Raw genomic sequence first — 17,434 nt, 5'->3', positions numbered from 1 at the left:
TTTTATATACTTCAAGGTTGTGTAAGCACAAAACATTTAGCAATGAGGTTTTATTTACATATTAACACATTCAATGATCCATGATCATGATGTTGAAAAACATCACAAGATTTGTACATAATTTAAAGTCAAATATGGGCATCCGTGATAATGGGTAATTCATTCACAGGCAGTACAGTTTCATGTGATGTGCTAAGACACTCATAAACTGTCATCTTGCACCATCAGAATGACTTCAACTTGGAGGCTGAGTGGCATTTTTTTGCCACCAGCCACGGAAAAAGTCCGTGTGACGGTATTGGGGGCACAGTGAAACGACTTGTTGCAAGGGCTAGTTTGCAAGCAGCTGACCATAACCAAATTCTCACAGCTGAAGCAATGTATAAATGGGCTGACCAGAATATCATGGGAATCAAGTTTTTCTTTGTCTCTGCAGAAGAAATTCTTCACAATGCTGTGGCATACAAGTTGGAACAGCGTTTCAAAAATGTTTCAACCTTTCCTGGAACAAGATCTCATCACAGCTTCTGCCCAATTGCACCCACTCAGCTGGAGATGAGAAGGGTTTCTTCTGATGTGGTACCATCATCGGTAGTGGACATAGGACCTGAAACCACACCAGTTTTACAGTCCCAGTTACAGGCCCCAAGCCAAATGTCCCAATCTGCACCAAATATGTACCAGCCAGGCAAATATATTGCCTGTGTTTATGACAGAAAATGGTACATTGGAAATATTGTCACCAGAAATGAAGAAGAAAATGATGTGTATGTCAATTTCATGAGACAAGGACGAGGCAACACATTCTCATGGCCACCACAAAGCAGGAAAGATGAATGTTGGGTGCCTTTGCTTCATGTCCTTTGTGTGGTAGAGGCCCCAAACATAAAAAGTGGGGGACGCCATTACCAACTAACAGAGGATGACTTCAAACTTGTGAAAGACTTAAGTTTTAACTTATGTACTACTAGATGACAGTTTATGAGTGTCTTAGCACATCACATGAAACTGTACTGCCTGTGAATGAATTACCCATTATCACGGATGCCCATATTTGACTTTAAATTATGTACAAATCTTGTGATGTTTTTCAACATCATGATCATGGATCATTGAATGTGTTAATATGTAAATAAAACCTCATTGCTAAATGTTTTGTGCTTACACAACCTTGAAGTATATAAAAAATACTACTCCAGAATTTTGTTGTTATTTTTCTATATTTTCCAAGGATATTCAACAAAAATTGCAATTATACCTAAAATTTTCTAATTGCAAAAAATAATATACAATACAGAAAAAGTTGTTCAGGAAATGTGTATGCCTAGATTAGGTTCTTATAAGCCTTAATTTGTGTGCAAAACACCCCTTTATTATTCCCTTGTTTATTAAAAGCTGCCCAGCGTTTTTGTCATTTTTGGCCAAATAGCTGTTTTTAGGTCCCAATAGAAAGAAAAATATGAATTTCTTGGGCATACAACTACTAAAATATGAAAATTTGTGTGTCAGTGTATGTAAATCTGAAATAGCTGCTAGTAGGAATCTTCCAATTTAGAGTTACAGAGTTCTGAATGTGGAAAAAAGTGAAAAATGATGAAACTGTCCATGTACACAAAAAATTAAAATATGAAGCAAGGGGCGTTTGTTAAAAAAAATCAGGGAGTAGTTACATCTTATATGAGAGCATCTTCACAAAAAACTAGAAGATCCTAAACCCCTAGCCACATTAACAAATAAGATGGCGAAAATGCCCTATTTTAGCCCCCTCGGAAAGGACGTAAGATGTTAAAAAAAATTTTAAAAATTCAGGAATATAATTTTCATCGCAAAATATGTTTCTGTGAACAGATAACAACCCTACAATTACTATGTAATGAGGAAAAAAATCTAACTAGTTTCATATTTCTACTAGGCCCCTTTGAGTTTTAATGAATTTTAAGCGATTTTGGCCAAAATGCCATTTTTGGCTTCCTATTATGCAAAAAGTATGTCCTTCAGAGGCTTTCTGGCAACAGATTTGAAAAGAGTGGGTATCATTCAGTAAGAATCTGCACACACAACTTTCTAGATAGCTGCAATAAAAAGTTATGGGTCTCTGAAGTTGGGGAAAGAGCCAATTTCGACATGTGGTGTTTTGACATCAATATTTCAAAGGCCTGCAGTTCCAAAACTACAACATAATTGGGGGCTAATATTTTGCATGTGTGGTACAAACATATGATTCTTGATTAGAGAATTTTTTGAGTAAAATCTGAGACGGTGATGTGGGGGAGTTCCTGAAATTTAGGTGAGTTGGCACGGAATGACCCAGGTGTGAATGTGAGTGTGAATGGTTGTCTGTGTCTATGTGTCAGCCCTGTGATGACCTGGCGACTTGTCCAGGGTGTACCCCGCCTTTCGCCTGTAGTCAGCTGGGATAGGCTCCAGCTTGCCTGCGACCCTGTAGAACAGGATAAAGCGGCTACAGATAATGAGATGAGATGAGACATTGAGAACCAGTATTTCCCATTTCCGTTTCCGGTTGAGAGTACGTCATGCGCATTCTGGCTGCCACTTCTCACTGGAGCTTTTTTTTTTTTTTATTATTTTCTCTCCTTTTTTATTTTTACTTTGTGTGTGTGTTTGTGTAGTTTGATGTTTATTTGAGTGTTTTGTCTGCCGGTGGTGGTGTAGCTCCAGACCCAGTTTTGGGCGTTGGTTCCCTCCAGGCCTTGGTTCGCTGTGGGTGAGGCCTGCGCTCCCAGCTATGGACTGCAGTGAGCTCGTTGCTCAATTTACATCGTGGTTGTCCAGCGCTCTGTGCTTTAGTGCTTGGCGTGATGTTCCGAGCGATGTTGCTCGGTGGCATCGCAGCGGCTGTGCAGGCGGTTTGGGACATACCAGCGGTCTGCGAGGCAGTGCTTCTGTGCTCGCTTTGTGAATCCATGGCGTGGTGTTCGAGCGATGTTGCTGGCGGCGTCACGGTGGCTGTGCGGGACTTGTTTTCGTGTGCCTTTTGGTGGGACTGTGGCTGCTACACCACTGGAATGACATCCTGACCCCTATTTGGTGGACTTTTTTTTCTGTCTATAATTGTAAAGCGACCTTGGGTTTTGAGAAAGGCGCTATATAAATTGAACCTATTATTATTAATTATGTGTATTGTACAAAATGTACACTACCGTTCAAAAGTTTGGGGTCACCCAGACAATTTTGTGTTTTCCATGAAAAGCCACACTTTTATTTACCACCATAAGTTGTAAAATGAATAGAAAATATAGTCAAGACATTTTTCTGGCCATTGAGCATTTAATCAACCCCACAAATGTGATGCTCCAGAAACTCAGCCCATGTTTACATTAGACCGTATCAGCGGATCATCAGATTAACGTTTTTAAAACGATTTGAGTGCACACAGCAACACCAATACACGGATACGCTCGGCTCCGCAGGCATCCTGCGCTCCAAATCACTCCGCCCTGAACAGCGAGTGCCCTCTGGAGGGTGCGCACTCCGGCCTTGCGCAGCTCACAGAGCGCGCGAGTGAAGTGAACAAGCTGTGATTCGGGACTGAGCCGCTGTGTGTGTGATCCCAGCGCACATCACTTACCACTTGCAAGTGGAAGGATGGCAAGCCTAAAGACAATCATAACTACACAATGGGCAGTATTTGCATCAGTATTTGCAGTATTTTCATACTTTTATACTCTTTAATGAAAGGTGATACAAGGCGGAAGTCCGCACCGTTTTTCAGCAGTCGCGTCACATGACCAACGCCAGCGAATCAGGAAGGTGGATGTCACAGTGACGTTGTCCAATGACGACGCCAGCTAGAGCTCAGCACAGCGTATCCGCGTATTCTCAATGTTTACACAGCACCGGAGCTGACACGATCTGGATTGAATACGTGGACCCTGGCGGATTCCCGTTTCCCGGCGTTTCCAGGCGGTTTAATGTAAACGGACAGTGCATCCGCGAAGAAAACGAGACAGATACGGTCTAATGTAAACTTGGCCTCAATCTGCTCAAAGGAAGGTCAGTTTTATAGCTTCTCTAAAGAGCTAAACTGTTTTCAGCTGTGCTAACATGATTGTACAAGGGTTTTCTAATCATCCATTAGCCTTCTGAGGCAATGAGCAAACACATTGTACCATTAGAACACTGGAGTGATAGTTGCTGGAAATGGGCCTCAATGGAGCACTTGCATGTGACGTCACAGCCGATCCAGATTGTGACAGATGCCATCTTGTCTGTCAAACGCCATATTTCCGCCTTCTACTTCTACTTCTGGTTCTACTTCTACCTTTTCTTCTGGAAAACCCTACTATATACAATTCTACTACAACGGCTGCAGCTACAAGCTCTCCCTACCTGTGCACGTTTTTTGTGTGTATTTTTGCGTGTTGTTCATCTGTACCGGACTTCAATATCCACTACAACCATATGGACTTACTGGACATTGGTTTCCAGCAGAAAATGACAGTTTGTAGCGATTTCCATCGCATGCACAACATTCCGGACGAGATAGCGAGACCAGCAGGGTCTCCGTGGATTGTTATCGGAAGCAAAGTGAAGGAGGCGGCGTCGGGAGAGGAAGCAAAAGCGAGGCTGCAGAGCCGGCCTGTTGACTAAGCTCAGAAAACAGCCACTCAAATCTCCACTGCTAAGCCTCTACCTCTCCAACGCCAGATCCATGGTAAACAAGACGGACGATTTGGAATTACAGCTGGAATTACCTTATTCTATTCTATAATCGGCTGGTCAGTGCTATACTCAATACTTAAGTGACTTACCCGTACAATGAGGATTATTTTCTTGTTTACAAGATGCCACATCTGAGTCGCTGACAAATCCTGACTTTCTGTAAAGATAACTGTCCAGAGATTTATAAGCACGCAGTGCTTCACCACTGAACAGCGAGGGAAAGTTGATGAGGTAATTATACACGTCTGGGTATTCCACCTCTGGCAGTTCAAAATCCACTGACACGGTTGTGAAAACTACGTCCGCTAAGCCATAAGGGTCACTAATCTGTAGATCGTTTATTTTAGACATACATCTAGTTATCTGTTCATTAGAAAAATGAGCCGTGTAGTCTGTCGGTTGAAATTGATCCATTTTGTACACGAATGCAGCAGTATTCAGCGGTGTTTTTTACCGACAAGATGGTGGCTGTGTACTTTCCGGTGCACCAAAAACCAGACATTTGCAGCTAGAATAGTCATTTACCACATTAGCAATGTATAGAGTGTATTTCTGATTAGTTTAAAGTGATCTTCATTGAAAAGAACAGTGCTTTTCTTTCAAAAATAAGCACATTTCAAAGTGACCCCAAACTTTTGAACGGTAGTGTATGTATTTATTGTAATTGGGTATTTTGTTTATGAATTATAGAGATTATTGGCATGCACTTAGACCTGAAATTGTTATGTAAATGTATGGTTTATGCAATGTTGGGAATATAAAGTAAATGGTAATATCTTCCAGTGGGTGGGGACAGGCCACTATATCTAGCCCTCTGAAGGGAGGTGGATTAGTTGGGTCATGGGCACTGACTTATGTAGTAGTCCTGTAATCAGGCGGTGCAAACATAGTGCAATACAGTATTCTGTTCTGTAGACAAAGGTTTTTTTGTTTTTTAATAATTACTTGAACTTTTATTTTATTATTAGAATTTATTTTGTGTTAAGTTTATGCTGCTACTTTGGGAAACCAGACCCAATAAAACATCTTGCATTAAAAGTTCTATCTTTGGCTGTTGCCCATCCGATGATATGTACAGTAAGAATGTGTTAATTTTTTGTAAAATGATTTTAGCAATGACCTGGCGACTTGTCCAGGGTGTACCCCGCCTTTCGCCCGTAGTCAGCTGGGATAGGCTCCAGCTTGCCTGCGACCCTGTAGAAGGATAAAGCGGCTAGAGATAATGAGATGAGATTTTAGCAATGATTCAGCATTTCCTATCCATTTATTGGCCAGTTTCACTGTCAAAAAAGCCCAAAGTCTGTCAGCTTCAACGGCCCCCCACCGGGGCTCTGCCCTGGACCCTACCACCACCTTTTATTTTTGAAAAGTGGAGAATCCTGTCACCACAGGTCAAACCTGCTCCATTTTATCATCCGTCATTTGGTTTACAGCCTCAACTCTTTTTTTTTTTTTTTCTGACGAGCTCAGTTGCGATTCAGACATAAACTCACCTCGTCCAGCTCCTTGGCTTGTTTCTTAGGAGCCTTGAGGGGTTTCTTCTTACCTCCTGCATGGGCAAACACACAAACAGTCGCACTGTCAGTAAAGCGTGCAGTGTTTCACTGATTAAAGGAGAAAGAATTATGATCTGAAAGGACACAGAGGATTAAACCAGTTGCTGTAGGTTAATCTACTGAAAGACATAAATCACTGGCTAATGTCTGGAATTAAGGACAGGCTGTTCAGGTACAGGACATGTCCATGTTGCAGTGTCATCCTCTCTTTAATCATTAAAATATAATACATAATATATTATAATGTATAAATATCATATATAAAATTTATACATTTCATATATATATATATATATATATATATATATATATATAAATAAATATATAATATTTTATATATTACAATTTTTTATATATAAAAAAATTATATAATAAAATAGTTTAATTTATATATAAAAAACAGTTCATTATCCAACTGTTGCAAGGCTGAATCACAAAATGCTTCCTATTAGATAAATAGTGCACTATATAGGGTGCATAAAGCATTATTTTTAAACCCTACGAAGTGCACTCAGAAAGGGAGCACTGATAAATTGGCATTCAATCATTACCTTTTAGATTACATTATACGCTTTATAAAGCTTTTAAAAAAAACAACTAGCTAGCTGAACAAAAGAAACAACTAATTTTAACAGTGTTTAATAAAACATCCGCTAAATTAATCCTCAGTTAATAAAATAAACTGATAGCTCGCATGGCTACATTACAGTTAACATTAGTGCAACGTTTTAGTCATTAAATATTTGAACAGAGCGATAAATTCTCTAACTCGATAACCGAACATGTCCACTCCGATACCTTACTTTACCTAATTCAAATATGATAATATAGATATTAAATATTTACCGTCTCTTCCAGACATTTTGGATATATTAGCTAGAAGCGTGAGCGTGAAAACCGAAGCACTAGTTCAGAACGGCGGTTCTTTTCTCCACCCGTATTACGAGTTAAAAAAAAAAAAATCCCGCCTACTCTGCAACAATTGGCTTGTCGTCACTGAGCCTGGACAGCTCATAGGCTCGCCAGAGAGAAGCCAGTTGGCCGCCATCTTACCACTCTCATCGCGGACCAGAACTGTCATTTTGACTACTGGAAGCTACACAAAATTGGACAAGTTACACTATCGTTCAAAAGTTTGGGGTCACCCAGACAATTTAGTGTTTTCCATGAAAAGTCACACTTTTATTTACCACCATAAGTTATAAAATGTATAGAAAATATAGTCAAGACATTTTTCTGGCCATTTTGAGCATTTAATTGACCCCACAAATGTGATGCTCCAGAAACTCAATCTGCTCAAAGGAAGGTCAGTTTTATAGCTTCTCTAAAGAGCGAAACTGTTTTCAGCTGTGCTAACATGATTGTACAAGGGTTTTCTAATCATCCATTAGCCTTCTGAGGCAATGAGCAAACACATTGTACCATTAGAACACTGGAGTGAGAGTTGCTGGAAATGGGCCTCTATACACCTATGGAGATATTGCACCAAAAACCAGACATTTGCAGCTAGAATAGTCATTTACCACATTAGCAATGTATAGAGTGCATTTCTGATTAGTTTAAAGTGATCTTCATTGAAAAGAACAGTGCTTTTCTTTCAAAAATAAGGACATTTCAAAGTGACCCCAAACTTTTGAACTGTAGTGTAGTTATGTAGTTGGTGAGAACAATTAGAAGAAAAATGCCTACATGTGCAGCAGTGAACTGTACAAATCGTCAGGTCAAAGGTTGTGGACGGACATTTCACCTGTGCGTATTGATCGCTCGTGCGTGATCATTTTTACATGTGTGCGCAGCACTATTTGCATGAACCCCCTATAAGAAGAGCAAATAAATAAATGACTAAAATCTGTCTCATCGTCTTGTCTGTTTTTGTTGAAAATCTGACATTGATATCTGGGATGAACACCGTGACTGTGTCAGATTTTCAATGGAAATGTCCCAGACTAGATCAAAGCCAGTATGTGTGTGTGTGTGTCTTCTTTTCTTTGGCTCTTGACGGTCTTAGCAGCTGCTTGTGGATGCACGACAAGCACATTCATGACTGATTCTGCCAATGTTGGATAGGCATTGACAATTGCATTTGCGGCAGGGGAAGATCGGTCCATCGGGCGTGGAGGATGATGACGCTCTGTCTTTTCTGCGCTGTCGCTTTGCCTCGTGATCATTGTGCTGCTGTCTCTCGTATGCTGAGGCTCCCTTGTGGATTGCTGCTCTCCATCTGCTTCTGTTGGTGGCTATTTTCTCCCAAGTGTCGGAGTTTATCTGAAGGTTCTTCATGCTATCTTCGCAGACATCCTTGATGTCGTTCGCCTCCAGCCAGAGCGCCAAACAGGAGCTGCTTGGGGATGCGGGAGTCCTCCATCCACCTGACGTGACCCAGCCACCTCATCTGCCTTTTGCTCAGGATGGTTGCAATGGTGTGGTGTGTGTATATATATATATATATATATATATATATATATATATATATATATATATGGAAAAAAGGTACACTGTATCAGAGAAAAACTGAAATAATCTCCGTAAAAATAATTATAGTAGCAAAAAAGAGGGTGGCATGGTGGTGTAGTGGTTAGCGCTGTCGCCTCACAGCAAGAAGGTCCGGGTTCGAGCCCCGTGGCTGGTGAGGGCCTTTCTGTGCGGAGTTTACATGTTCTCCCCGTGTCCACGTGGGTTTCCTCCGGGTGCTCCGGTTTCCCCCACAGTCCAAAGACATGCAGGTTAGGTTAACTGGTGACTCTAAATTGACCGTAGGTGTGAATGTGAGTGTGAATGGTTGTCTGTGTCTATGTGTCAGCCCTGTGATGACCTGGCGACTTGTCCAGGGTGTACCCCGCCTTTCGCCCGTAGTCAGCTGGGATAGGCTCCAGCTTGCCCAAGACCCTGTAGAACAGGATAAAGCGGCTAGAGATAATGAGATGAGATGAGATGAGATGAGTAAAAAAGAGCCATTAAAAAAAAGAGATCAGAGACTGAACTGGAAAAGGACAAAAAAAAACAATAATAGTGAAGGGGAGCGCTATAAAGATATGTAAGGAATATGGGTAAAGTTGAGAAAATAAGAGAAGGTAATGAAAGGGGGAAAAGTCAGGAGATACTTTTCTTGGGGCAAATTTGATTTGATACCACGGTTTAACACATAAGCCAAATACACGTGATGGGAGTGGTAAGATGGCGTGGTAGTACACGGAATACGGGTGGGAGGCGAAATAGTGCCTGAGGACCCCCATGTGATGCTGTGGTTCAGCCCGGATGTAGTAGTCTTAAAATGTGCCTGAAGTAAAATTTCTCTCTTAAGTACGATAGCATGACTTTTGCATTGCATTTTTAATCCATTATTTACTCTCAGTTTTAATAGACGGAATAAAAGCCAATATCTGGTATGGTATATTAGTATATAGTGTACTTAGATGAGTAAATCTGGACCTAATTATCTAAGTAGCTATATAATGTTTTAGATGCTAAGTGAAGTATTGAAAATGACATACGTATGAGTGTCATTGAATAGTTTTAAATATGTTTGAATGGAATAACATGCCTGTATAGCATTGGGTGTCATGTCATATAAGTTGGATGGTCATATTGGCAGCTATGTTAAATTGTATGTTGTTTCTGCTTTATAAACTGGTTGGTCTGGTTTTATAGGTGCGTACAGAAACAATAAGGCTATGAAGAGTAAATCTGTTCCTTCTTACACCAGGTTCCAGGTTTGATATGTGCGCTCTGTGAATGAAAGTTCAATGAGCTACAAAGGAAGTTGGGTTCTACAAAGGAGAACTGGTACTTGCTTCTACCTCCTCCACATCTCCGGCAGAACCCAGTACAATGCTTTCTCGATCACCAGAACCTTCTGTTCTCAGAAAAGTCCACCAGACAAACCTGTGGCCGCTCAGGAGCAGATATCGGCTGCCTTGAAGAACGTGACCAAGCTTGGGAAACAGTGGGGACGGAATAGTGTGAAAACTGCGACAGCTACTGTCAATTACTGGTGGGAAAAGTATGAAGAGTTTGTTGGCCTTAATGAGGTTCGAGATGCTCAGTCCAAGGTTACTGAGGTAAAGTTTTTATTTATTTATTGTTCTCACTAATAAGCTCTAACGTCAACAATTCTGACAGTGGATGTCTTGATGGTTGGAAATTAGGCTGAGAAGGCTTTCATGGTGGCCAGGGGAATGGTTCATGAGGCTCATGTGAGTTTGGAGGCTCTTCAGATGAGGCTTAAGGAGGTTAGAGATCGTCTGGATAGAGTGTCAAGAGAGGAGGCACATTATTTGGAATTGGCAACACTGGAACACAAGTTACTTCAGGTGGGATGAGAATCAAAGTTTCTAGGTGTTAATGAAGTTAGGTGATAAATACGTTTAGTACTCATTAATTCTTCTTTTATACCAACAGGAAGAACGGCGCCTCAAAACGGCTTACGAAAATGCAGAGGAAGGAGAGCGGGAAAAATTTGCCCTTTTCTCCGCTGGCGTGCGCGAGAGTCATGAGAAGGAGCGGGCACGGGCCGAACGTACCAAGAACTGGTCCATCGTTGGCTCAGTACTGGGTGCCATTATTGGTGTCATGGGGTCCACTTATATCAACAGGGTGCGCCTTCAGGAGCTGAAAAGCTTGCTCCTGGAGGCTCAGAAGGGACCAGCGAGCCTACAAGAAGCTATTAAAGTCCAAGCCAGTTCTCACAAGAGCCAGCAAGAGGAGCTCCGAGGCCTGATCGACACGCTTAGGTTAGCCATTACGAATCGAACAGATGCAAAACGTATATCTGTTCCCATAGCAGCTCAACCTGCAGTACCACCTTCAAAACCCAGCATGTCAGAAGAAGCCATTAAAGAGATGCTTCTGCATAGCCAGAGAGCTCAGTTAGTTGTGGAAGATATCAAGCCACAGATGGAGCAGATCAGACAGAATTTAGGGAAGATGATGACTGAGTTTCAGGCCGTGAAGAAATCCATCTCAGATCGTCCTACGGAAAAACCTTTCATTCAGATGAAAGATGCTCCACTTTTAGTGTGTGAAACAGAGAGCATTATCCAAGGCCTGGACCAGACTGAGAAAAGACTGGGGTCTCAGATTAACAAGTCTACTCTGTACAACACTATTCTGACTTACACAGCATTTGCCTTATCCCTGCCAGTGCTGTATATCATCTTTAAAGCTACATGATGAAATCCTCTAGACTGTAGCATGGACTTGGGGGACCATCATTTGTGAGACCTCAGATGTTAAAGAGTATTGTAGCAGCTGTATCATGGACCCGTGCACTGATTAGTAAAGAATTAAAACCATGAACCTGAATTTTGTGGTGTTGTGTTTCTTGTAATCTACAGGCTTCTCATATGGCTTGGCAATAAGAAATGGTATTAATACTGTGATCACTGACATCGCGATATGGTTTTCTTCAAGTATCATCATTACTGTGGTAAAACTGTTTACATTTTCAAATATCTATTTTTTAATCTATCCCGATTATTTTTACTGTAGATATCGTAATGTATTTTACCTTCAGAAGTGCAAGTGTGCTCTGGAGCGCTGCTAGAAATCAAGAGAAGTGGCGCCACATCACTCAAACACGGTTCGCCTCAAGTCCAGATCGGGTTCGGCAGTGACGACGACGACGATCGTAATATCTATATGTACATTCAAGCACTATGGTATAATGTTTTGTCATATGGGTGATTCCACAATTAGGGTGCCATTTAGCATTGCATTTGTAATTCTAAAAAAATTAACTAGGGCAACATTTAAAAAAAAAATACAGACTTTACATCCACATTTATGACATTGGGACATTAAGGGCATTGTAATGGATTCATGGATTAAGACCTCACCAGTCAATATCAATGAAAATAAAGGACAAAAAAAGAGACGGAGCTCATGATCATCTTCCTATGATCTTTCGAAACTATAGACTTCCTGTTGAATGTGACTTGTGTGAAATATTATTTCATAGGGGTGAATGTTTTCAGGGTTGAGGGAATGTTGTCTGACACAATATGTACATCTTTCATAACTTGGAATGAGTGGCTCTTGGAAAAGGATGCTGTAAGCATGAGATGTGAAATAGACAAGCATAATAATGGAAAAATAAATAGAGGATATTACACGGTTACGCAAAGATCTCATCTCATCTCATTATCTCTAGTCGCTTTATCCTTCTACAGGGTCGCAGGCAAGCTGGAGCCTATCCCAGCTGACTACGGGCGAAAGGCGGGGTACACCCTGGACAAGTCGCCAGGTCATCACAGGGCTGACACATAGACACAGACAACCATTCACACTCACACCTACGGTCAATTTAGAGTCACCAGTTAACCTAACCTGCATGTCTTTGGACTGTGGGGGAAACCGGAGTACCCGGAGGAAACCCACGCGGACACAGGGAGAACATGCAAACTCCACACAGAAAGGCCCTCGCCGGCCCCGGGGCTCGAACCCGGACCTTCTTGCTATGAGGCGACAGCGCTAACCACTACACCACCGTGCCGCCCATTTACGCAAAGATACAAAGTTTATTTTCGAGTGGTGAACATATTGATGACTGAAGTGAACTAATGACAGTATTTTCAACACGAGAAGGTAAACTTCATATCTTTACGCCACTGTATAATGTTCTTTTAGATTATATAGACACGTCCACAAAAAACAATACGCAAGTTAATCAAAAGTATTTTACCTTTGAGCCGGTTTACTGTTTTGACAACACGCATCTAGTCAACGGGGAAAACACTGGGAGTGACGTCATCGGAGTGAAATATCAGGATTTATTATACATACGGGCCACTTTTTCCATGGAATAAAAACATGTATTCTGTTCCCTTCTAGTGGGTTTATTGATGGCATGCAATATTATCATATCGCTTATCCTCCATGTATTACGCCACTATCCCCAGTGGAGGATGAGCGTGCAATATTGTTACTATATTGCAGGTTGTCTTGACAACCTGACATCACACTTCGGCGCTCATGCAAAGATCCAATGACAAAACTTTTCTGCTGCGCATGCACACAATCATTTATTTGTTGGCCAGGAAAGAGAGAAGACGGGGTTAATTCAGTGTGCGGATTAAGCACTAAATGAATAAACTGAAACGAAAGATGCGCTGAACACCCGAAAGGCTACTAAAACTTCATTAGATATTCTCCATGCATATTTACAAGAGAAAAACATACCAACAGACATCGAAAAACTGGAAAAGAGACACGTCGGAGATGTAAAACTTCCACGCTAGCAGGTGACTGTGACAGTTTGTACACAAACATGGCAGTGAGGTTTGCTTCACTAAAAAAAAAAGATGCAATAAACACCTGAAAGGTTACCAAAACTTCACTGGATATTCTTCACACATATTTACAAGAGAAAAACATACCAACAGACACTGAAAAACTGGAAAAGAGAGCAATAGCGGAAATAATGTCAAAGTTCTACTTGGAAGTGAGGAAAAGTGACGGAGACTTTTACAAGAGGACTTCACTCGTGGACTTCACTCAGCAAAGCCCTTTTGTTTTGAACAACTGCAATGTAACAGTTAACTCCGACCAAAAGTAGCCGTGAACTTGCACTGTCAACCTGGATCTAGTTTGTATACAAGTTGGGTTGTTGTTCAGGCTTTTTGGACTTGTACCATTTTTATTGTTAGAACTTTGTACATTGAATTGACAGAACATTGAATTACATTTGATCAGAATCAGTGTTCAATATCGGTAAGTTACCCCCCGTTCTTAACTTTTTGTAAAATCTATAATTGTTCCATCGAATGTGTATGTATAATAATAATAATAATATTGGCTGGGGGTGGCGTAGTGGTTAGCGCTGTCGCCTCACAGCAAGACGGTCCGGTTTCGAGCCCCATGGCTGGCGAGGGCCTTTCTGTGTGGAGTTTGCATGTTCTCCCCGTGTCCGCGTGGGTTTCCTCCGGGTGCTCTGGTTTCCCCCACAGTCCAAAGACATGCAGGTTAGGTTAACTGGTGACTCTAAATTGACCGTAGGTGTGAATGTGAGTGTGAATGGTTGTCTGTGTCTATGTGTCAGCCCTGTGATGACCTGGCGACTTGTCCAGGGTGTACCCCGCCTTTCGCCCGTAGTCAGCTATAGGCTCCAGCTTGCCTGTGACCCTGTAGAACAGGATAAAGCGGCTAGAGATAATGAGATGAATGAATATTGGCTGGTTTTTTTCATGGTATATCAGATATATTCCATTCAGCCAGCATGATATTGAACGAGATGAAGACGAGTAGCTGAATGGAATATATCTGATATACCACGAAAAAAGCCAGCCAATATTATTTAAATATGTGACTCAGATCCGTGATGTATTTTGTATGAAAAACGTGAGTTTTTCAACACAAGAAGATAAACTTCATATCTTCAAGCCAACGTCTGATTTTCTTTTTATTATATAGACACATTCACAAACAAAAAGTACCCAAATTTATCAAAACAATCCATCGATTTCCTCACGAATGAGACAGAGATTTATGTTACGGTTTTGGTTCTCCATGTCCCAGATGTAGCTCGTATTAAAAATATGAGCGGTGCATTTCCCAGTAAAACACTCATGTCCATAAATGTATAATACTGTATCAGTGAGATATAAATGCCATCCAAAGCTACAGTATTTACAATGCCTTTATACAAATTTGAAATGCAGCATTAATTCATTCTGAATTGGAATATAACACATCTTTATGAAAAACTGTAAACTGTACTTCTTGTACCATAGTACTGCAGCATGCTTTCACTGTCTTCCTTACAGTATACAGACCTGTGTATGGAAGTATATTTTTGTCACTTGGAAAAAAAAATGAAGTCACACATCTAGTATGTCATAATAATGAGAATAAATCTCATTAATTAGTAATTAAGTAGTCAATAATTATGACTTTGTATCTCATGTCAGATACTATGTCATCTTCCTGTATCCTGTATCTCCACTGGAGAAAAGGGTCATTAGTCTTTTGGTGTTTTCCATCCATCCGTCCCTGTTGTGTGCTTGCCTGGCTACTTCATTCCATGAATTCCAACCTAGATATTTTCTTTCCTTCTCGATGATACCTCTTGATGTCTCTTCTGGTCTTCCTTGTTTGTATTTCCTGTCTGGTGTCCATCTAAGAGCTATTGAAGGGTTCTTGTTGTTTCTGTCGTTATGGCCGATCCATTTCCACCTTCTTTGTCTTATGATCTGGCTTATATTCAGTGTGTTAGCTCTTTCTCTAAGCTCAGAATATCTTGAGAATTATCCTTAAACATTTATTTTGGAAGCTATCTAATATGTTCTCATCTCTTTTCGTTACTTTCCAAGTCCCAGAGCAATAAAGTCATACTGATTTTACACAAGTATTATATATTCTGAGCTTTGTTTCCAGACTATATGCTGAGCTTCTCCAAACCTTCCTCAGTGTTCTGAAGGCAATCCTGGCTTTAATAATTCTAGTTTTTATTTCATTGTCGGCACCTCCTCTATTTTTATTGATTGAAGCACCAAGATATGTAAATTCCATCCATCCATTATCTCTAGCCGCTTTATCCTGTCCTACAGAGTCGCAGGTAAGCTGGAGCCTATCCCAGCTGACTACGGGCGAAAGGCGGGGTACACCCTGGACAAGTCACCAGGTCATCACAGGGCTGACACATAGACACAGACAACCATTCACACTCATATTCGCACCTATGGTCAATTTAGAGCCACCAGTTAACCTAACCTGCATGTCTTTGGACTGTGGGGGAAACCGGAGCACCCGGAGGAAACCCACGCGGACACGGGGAGAACATGCAAACGCCACACAGAAAGGCCCTCGCCGGCCACGGGGCTCGAACCCAGGACCTTCTTGCTGTGAGGCGACAGTGCTAACCACTACACCACCGTGCCGCCCAGATATGTAAATTGACGACTTCAATTTGTTCGTCATTATTTGATTGTGTACGTGAATCTCATAGATTTAGTCTTCTTGATGTTGATCTTTAATCCGGTTTGATAGCTATGTTTATGCAGGTTGTTGATTTTATCTTGCATATTGGAGAAACGAGGTGGCACGGTGGTGTAGTGGTTACGGTAGCATTGTCGCCTCACAGCAAGAAGGTTCTGGGTTCAAGCCCAGTGGCTGACATGGGGCCTTTCTGTGTGGAGTTTGCATGTTCTCCCCGTGTCTGCGTGGGTTTCCTCCGAGTGTTCCGATTTCCCCCACAGTCCAAAGACGTGCAGGTTAGGCTAACTGGTGGCAATAAATTGACCGCAGGTGTGAATGCGAGTATGAATTGTTGTTTGTCTCTATGTGTCAGCCCTGCGATGACCCAGCGACTTGTTTACAGTCAGCTGGGATAGGCTCCAGTTTACCCATGACCCTGCACAGGATAAGCGGTTACAGATAATGGATAAACGGTTACGGAAATCGGATAAACGGCTTGAAAAGAGTAAAGTATCGTCTAGGTCTTCAAGGGCATTTTGCATTTCCCATCTTATTCCATGTCTGTTAGTGTTTGTGGTTTGCAACATGATCCAGTTGATGACTAATATGAACAACATCCTGGCCATTACACATCCTTGTTTGACACCTGATTTTACTTATTACAGTATGTCATAATGACAGACGTGGACAAAGTACCCAACTTCATTACTTAAGTAAAAGTACAGATCCCACTGGTCAAATGTTACTCAGATACAAGTGAAAGTTGTCCAGTCAAATTTTTACTTAAGTTACAGTACTGAAGTACTTGCTTGTAAAAGTACGTTTTCTGTCAACGCATCATTGTATTATTGCCACAATGCTTACAAAACATAATGCTGTTAACAAAGACAGAAATGTGAATTCACAAAATGAACGCATGCTGTGCCATCATGGTGGTTTAACGTTAAGCTAGCTAGTCAGTGAAGCTTCACCTGACATGCTAGCAAACTCTTTTCAAACTCAAAATCATACTGGGTAGCTAACGCTACTAGATGAATAAGTTAACGTTATTCATGTTAGCGTAACTCCGTTTTTACATGCTAACTAACAGTGTCCAAGTTAACTAGCTATGTGTTAACGTTAGCCGTGGACAAGGCGATGGAAACTTGGCAGGAAAATCCATAGAAAGTCATTTGATTAACTAGGCTGCATAGTTATTGCAACGTTACTGCTAGCTCTAAAAGCACAGACAACTTCATTGCAAGCTTTCTCTTGGAATAAAATGTTTTATATACCTCAATATGCTT

At 41.1% G+C, this 17,434-nt stretch overlaps 2 protein-coding genes across 3 annotated transcripts in view; one reads left to right on the top strand and one right to left on the bottom strand.

Annotated features, from left to right (window-relative positions):
• The window catches only part of tma7 (translation machinery associated 7 homolog), a 28,459-nt gene extending 21,268 nt beyond the window's left edge, over positions 1-7,191 (bottom strand). The window contains exons 1-2 of the mRNA XM_060910746.1: positions 7,086-7,191; positions 6,177-6,232 (exon numbers count right to left, since the gene is read on the bottom strand). Coding sequence (XP_060766729.1) covers positions 6,177-6,232; positions 7,086-7,101 — 72 coding nt within the window. The 5' untranslated portion in view covers positions 7,102-7,191. The remainder of the gene's footprint in view (positions 1-6,176; positions 6,233-7,085) is intronic.
• A 2,336-nt stretch (positions 7,192-9,527) lies between these two features.
• Positions 9,528-11,540, top strand: ccdc51 (coiled-coil domain containing 51). 2 transcript variants are annotated; one of them, XM_060910827.1, is made up of 4 exons: positions 9,528-9,622; positions 9,943-10,297; positions 10,385-10,549; positions 10,638-11,540. In XM_060910827.1, exons 2-4 carry the CDS (start codon positions 9,983-9,985, stop codon positions 11,406-11,408), a joined length of 1,251 nt encoding a protein of 416 aa, XP_060766810.1. In that variant the 5' UTR covers positions 9,528-9,622; positions 9,943-9,982; the 3' UTR covers positions 11,409-11,540. The 2 variants fall into 2 exon arrangements, with proteins under 2 accessions (XP_060766810.1, XP_060766811.1); XM_060910828.1 differs by having other exon boundaries at positions 9,888-10,297.
• Positions 11,541-17,434: the final 5,894 nt, after the last annotated feature.

Source organism: Neoarius graeffei, chromosome 26 (genome assembly GCF_027579695.1).
Source record: "Neoarius graeffei isolate fNeoGra1 chromosome 26, fNeoGra1.pri, whole genome shotgun sequence".
NCBI classification, from domain to species: domain Eukaryota; kingdom Metazoa; phylum Chordata; class Actinopteri; order Siluriformes; family Ariidae; genus Neoarius; species Neoarius graeffei.
The sequence above is the reverse complement of the archived record's forward strand: the minus strand, read 5'-3'. Positions and strand labels throughout refer to the sequence as shown.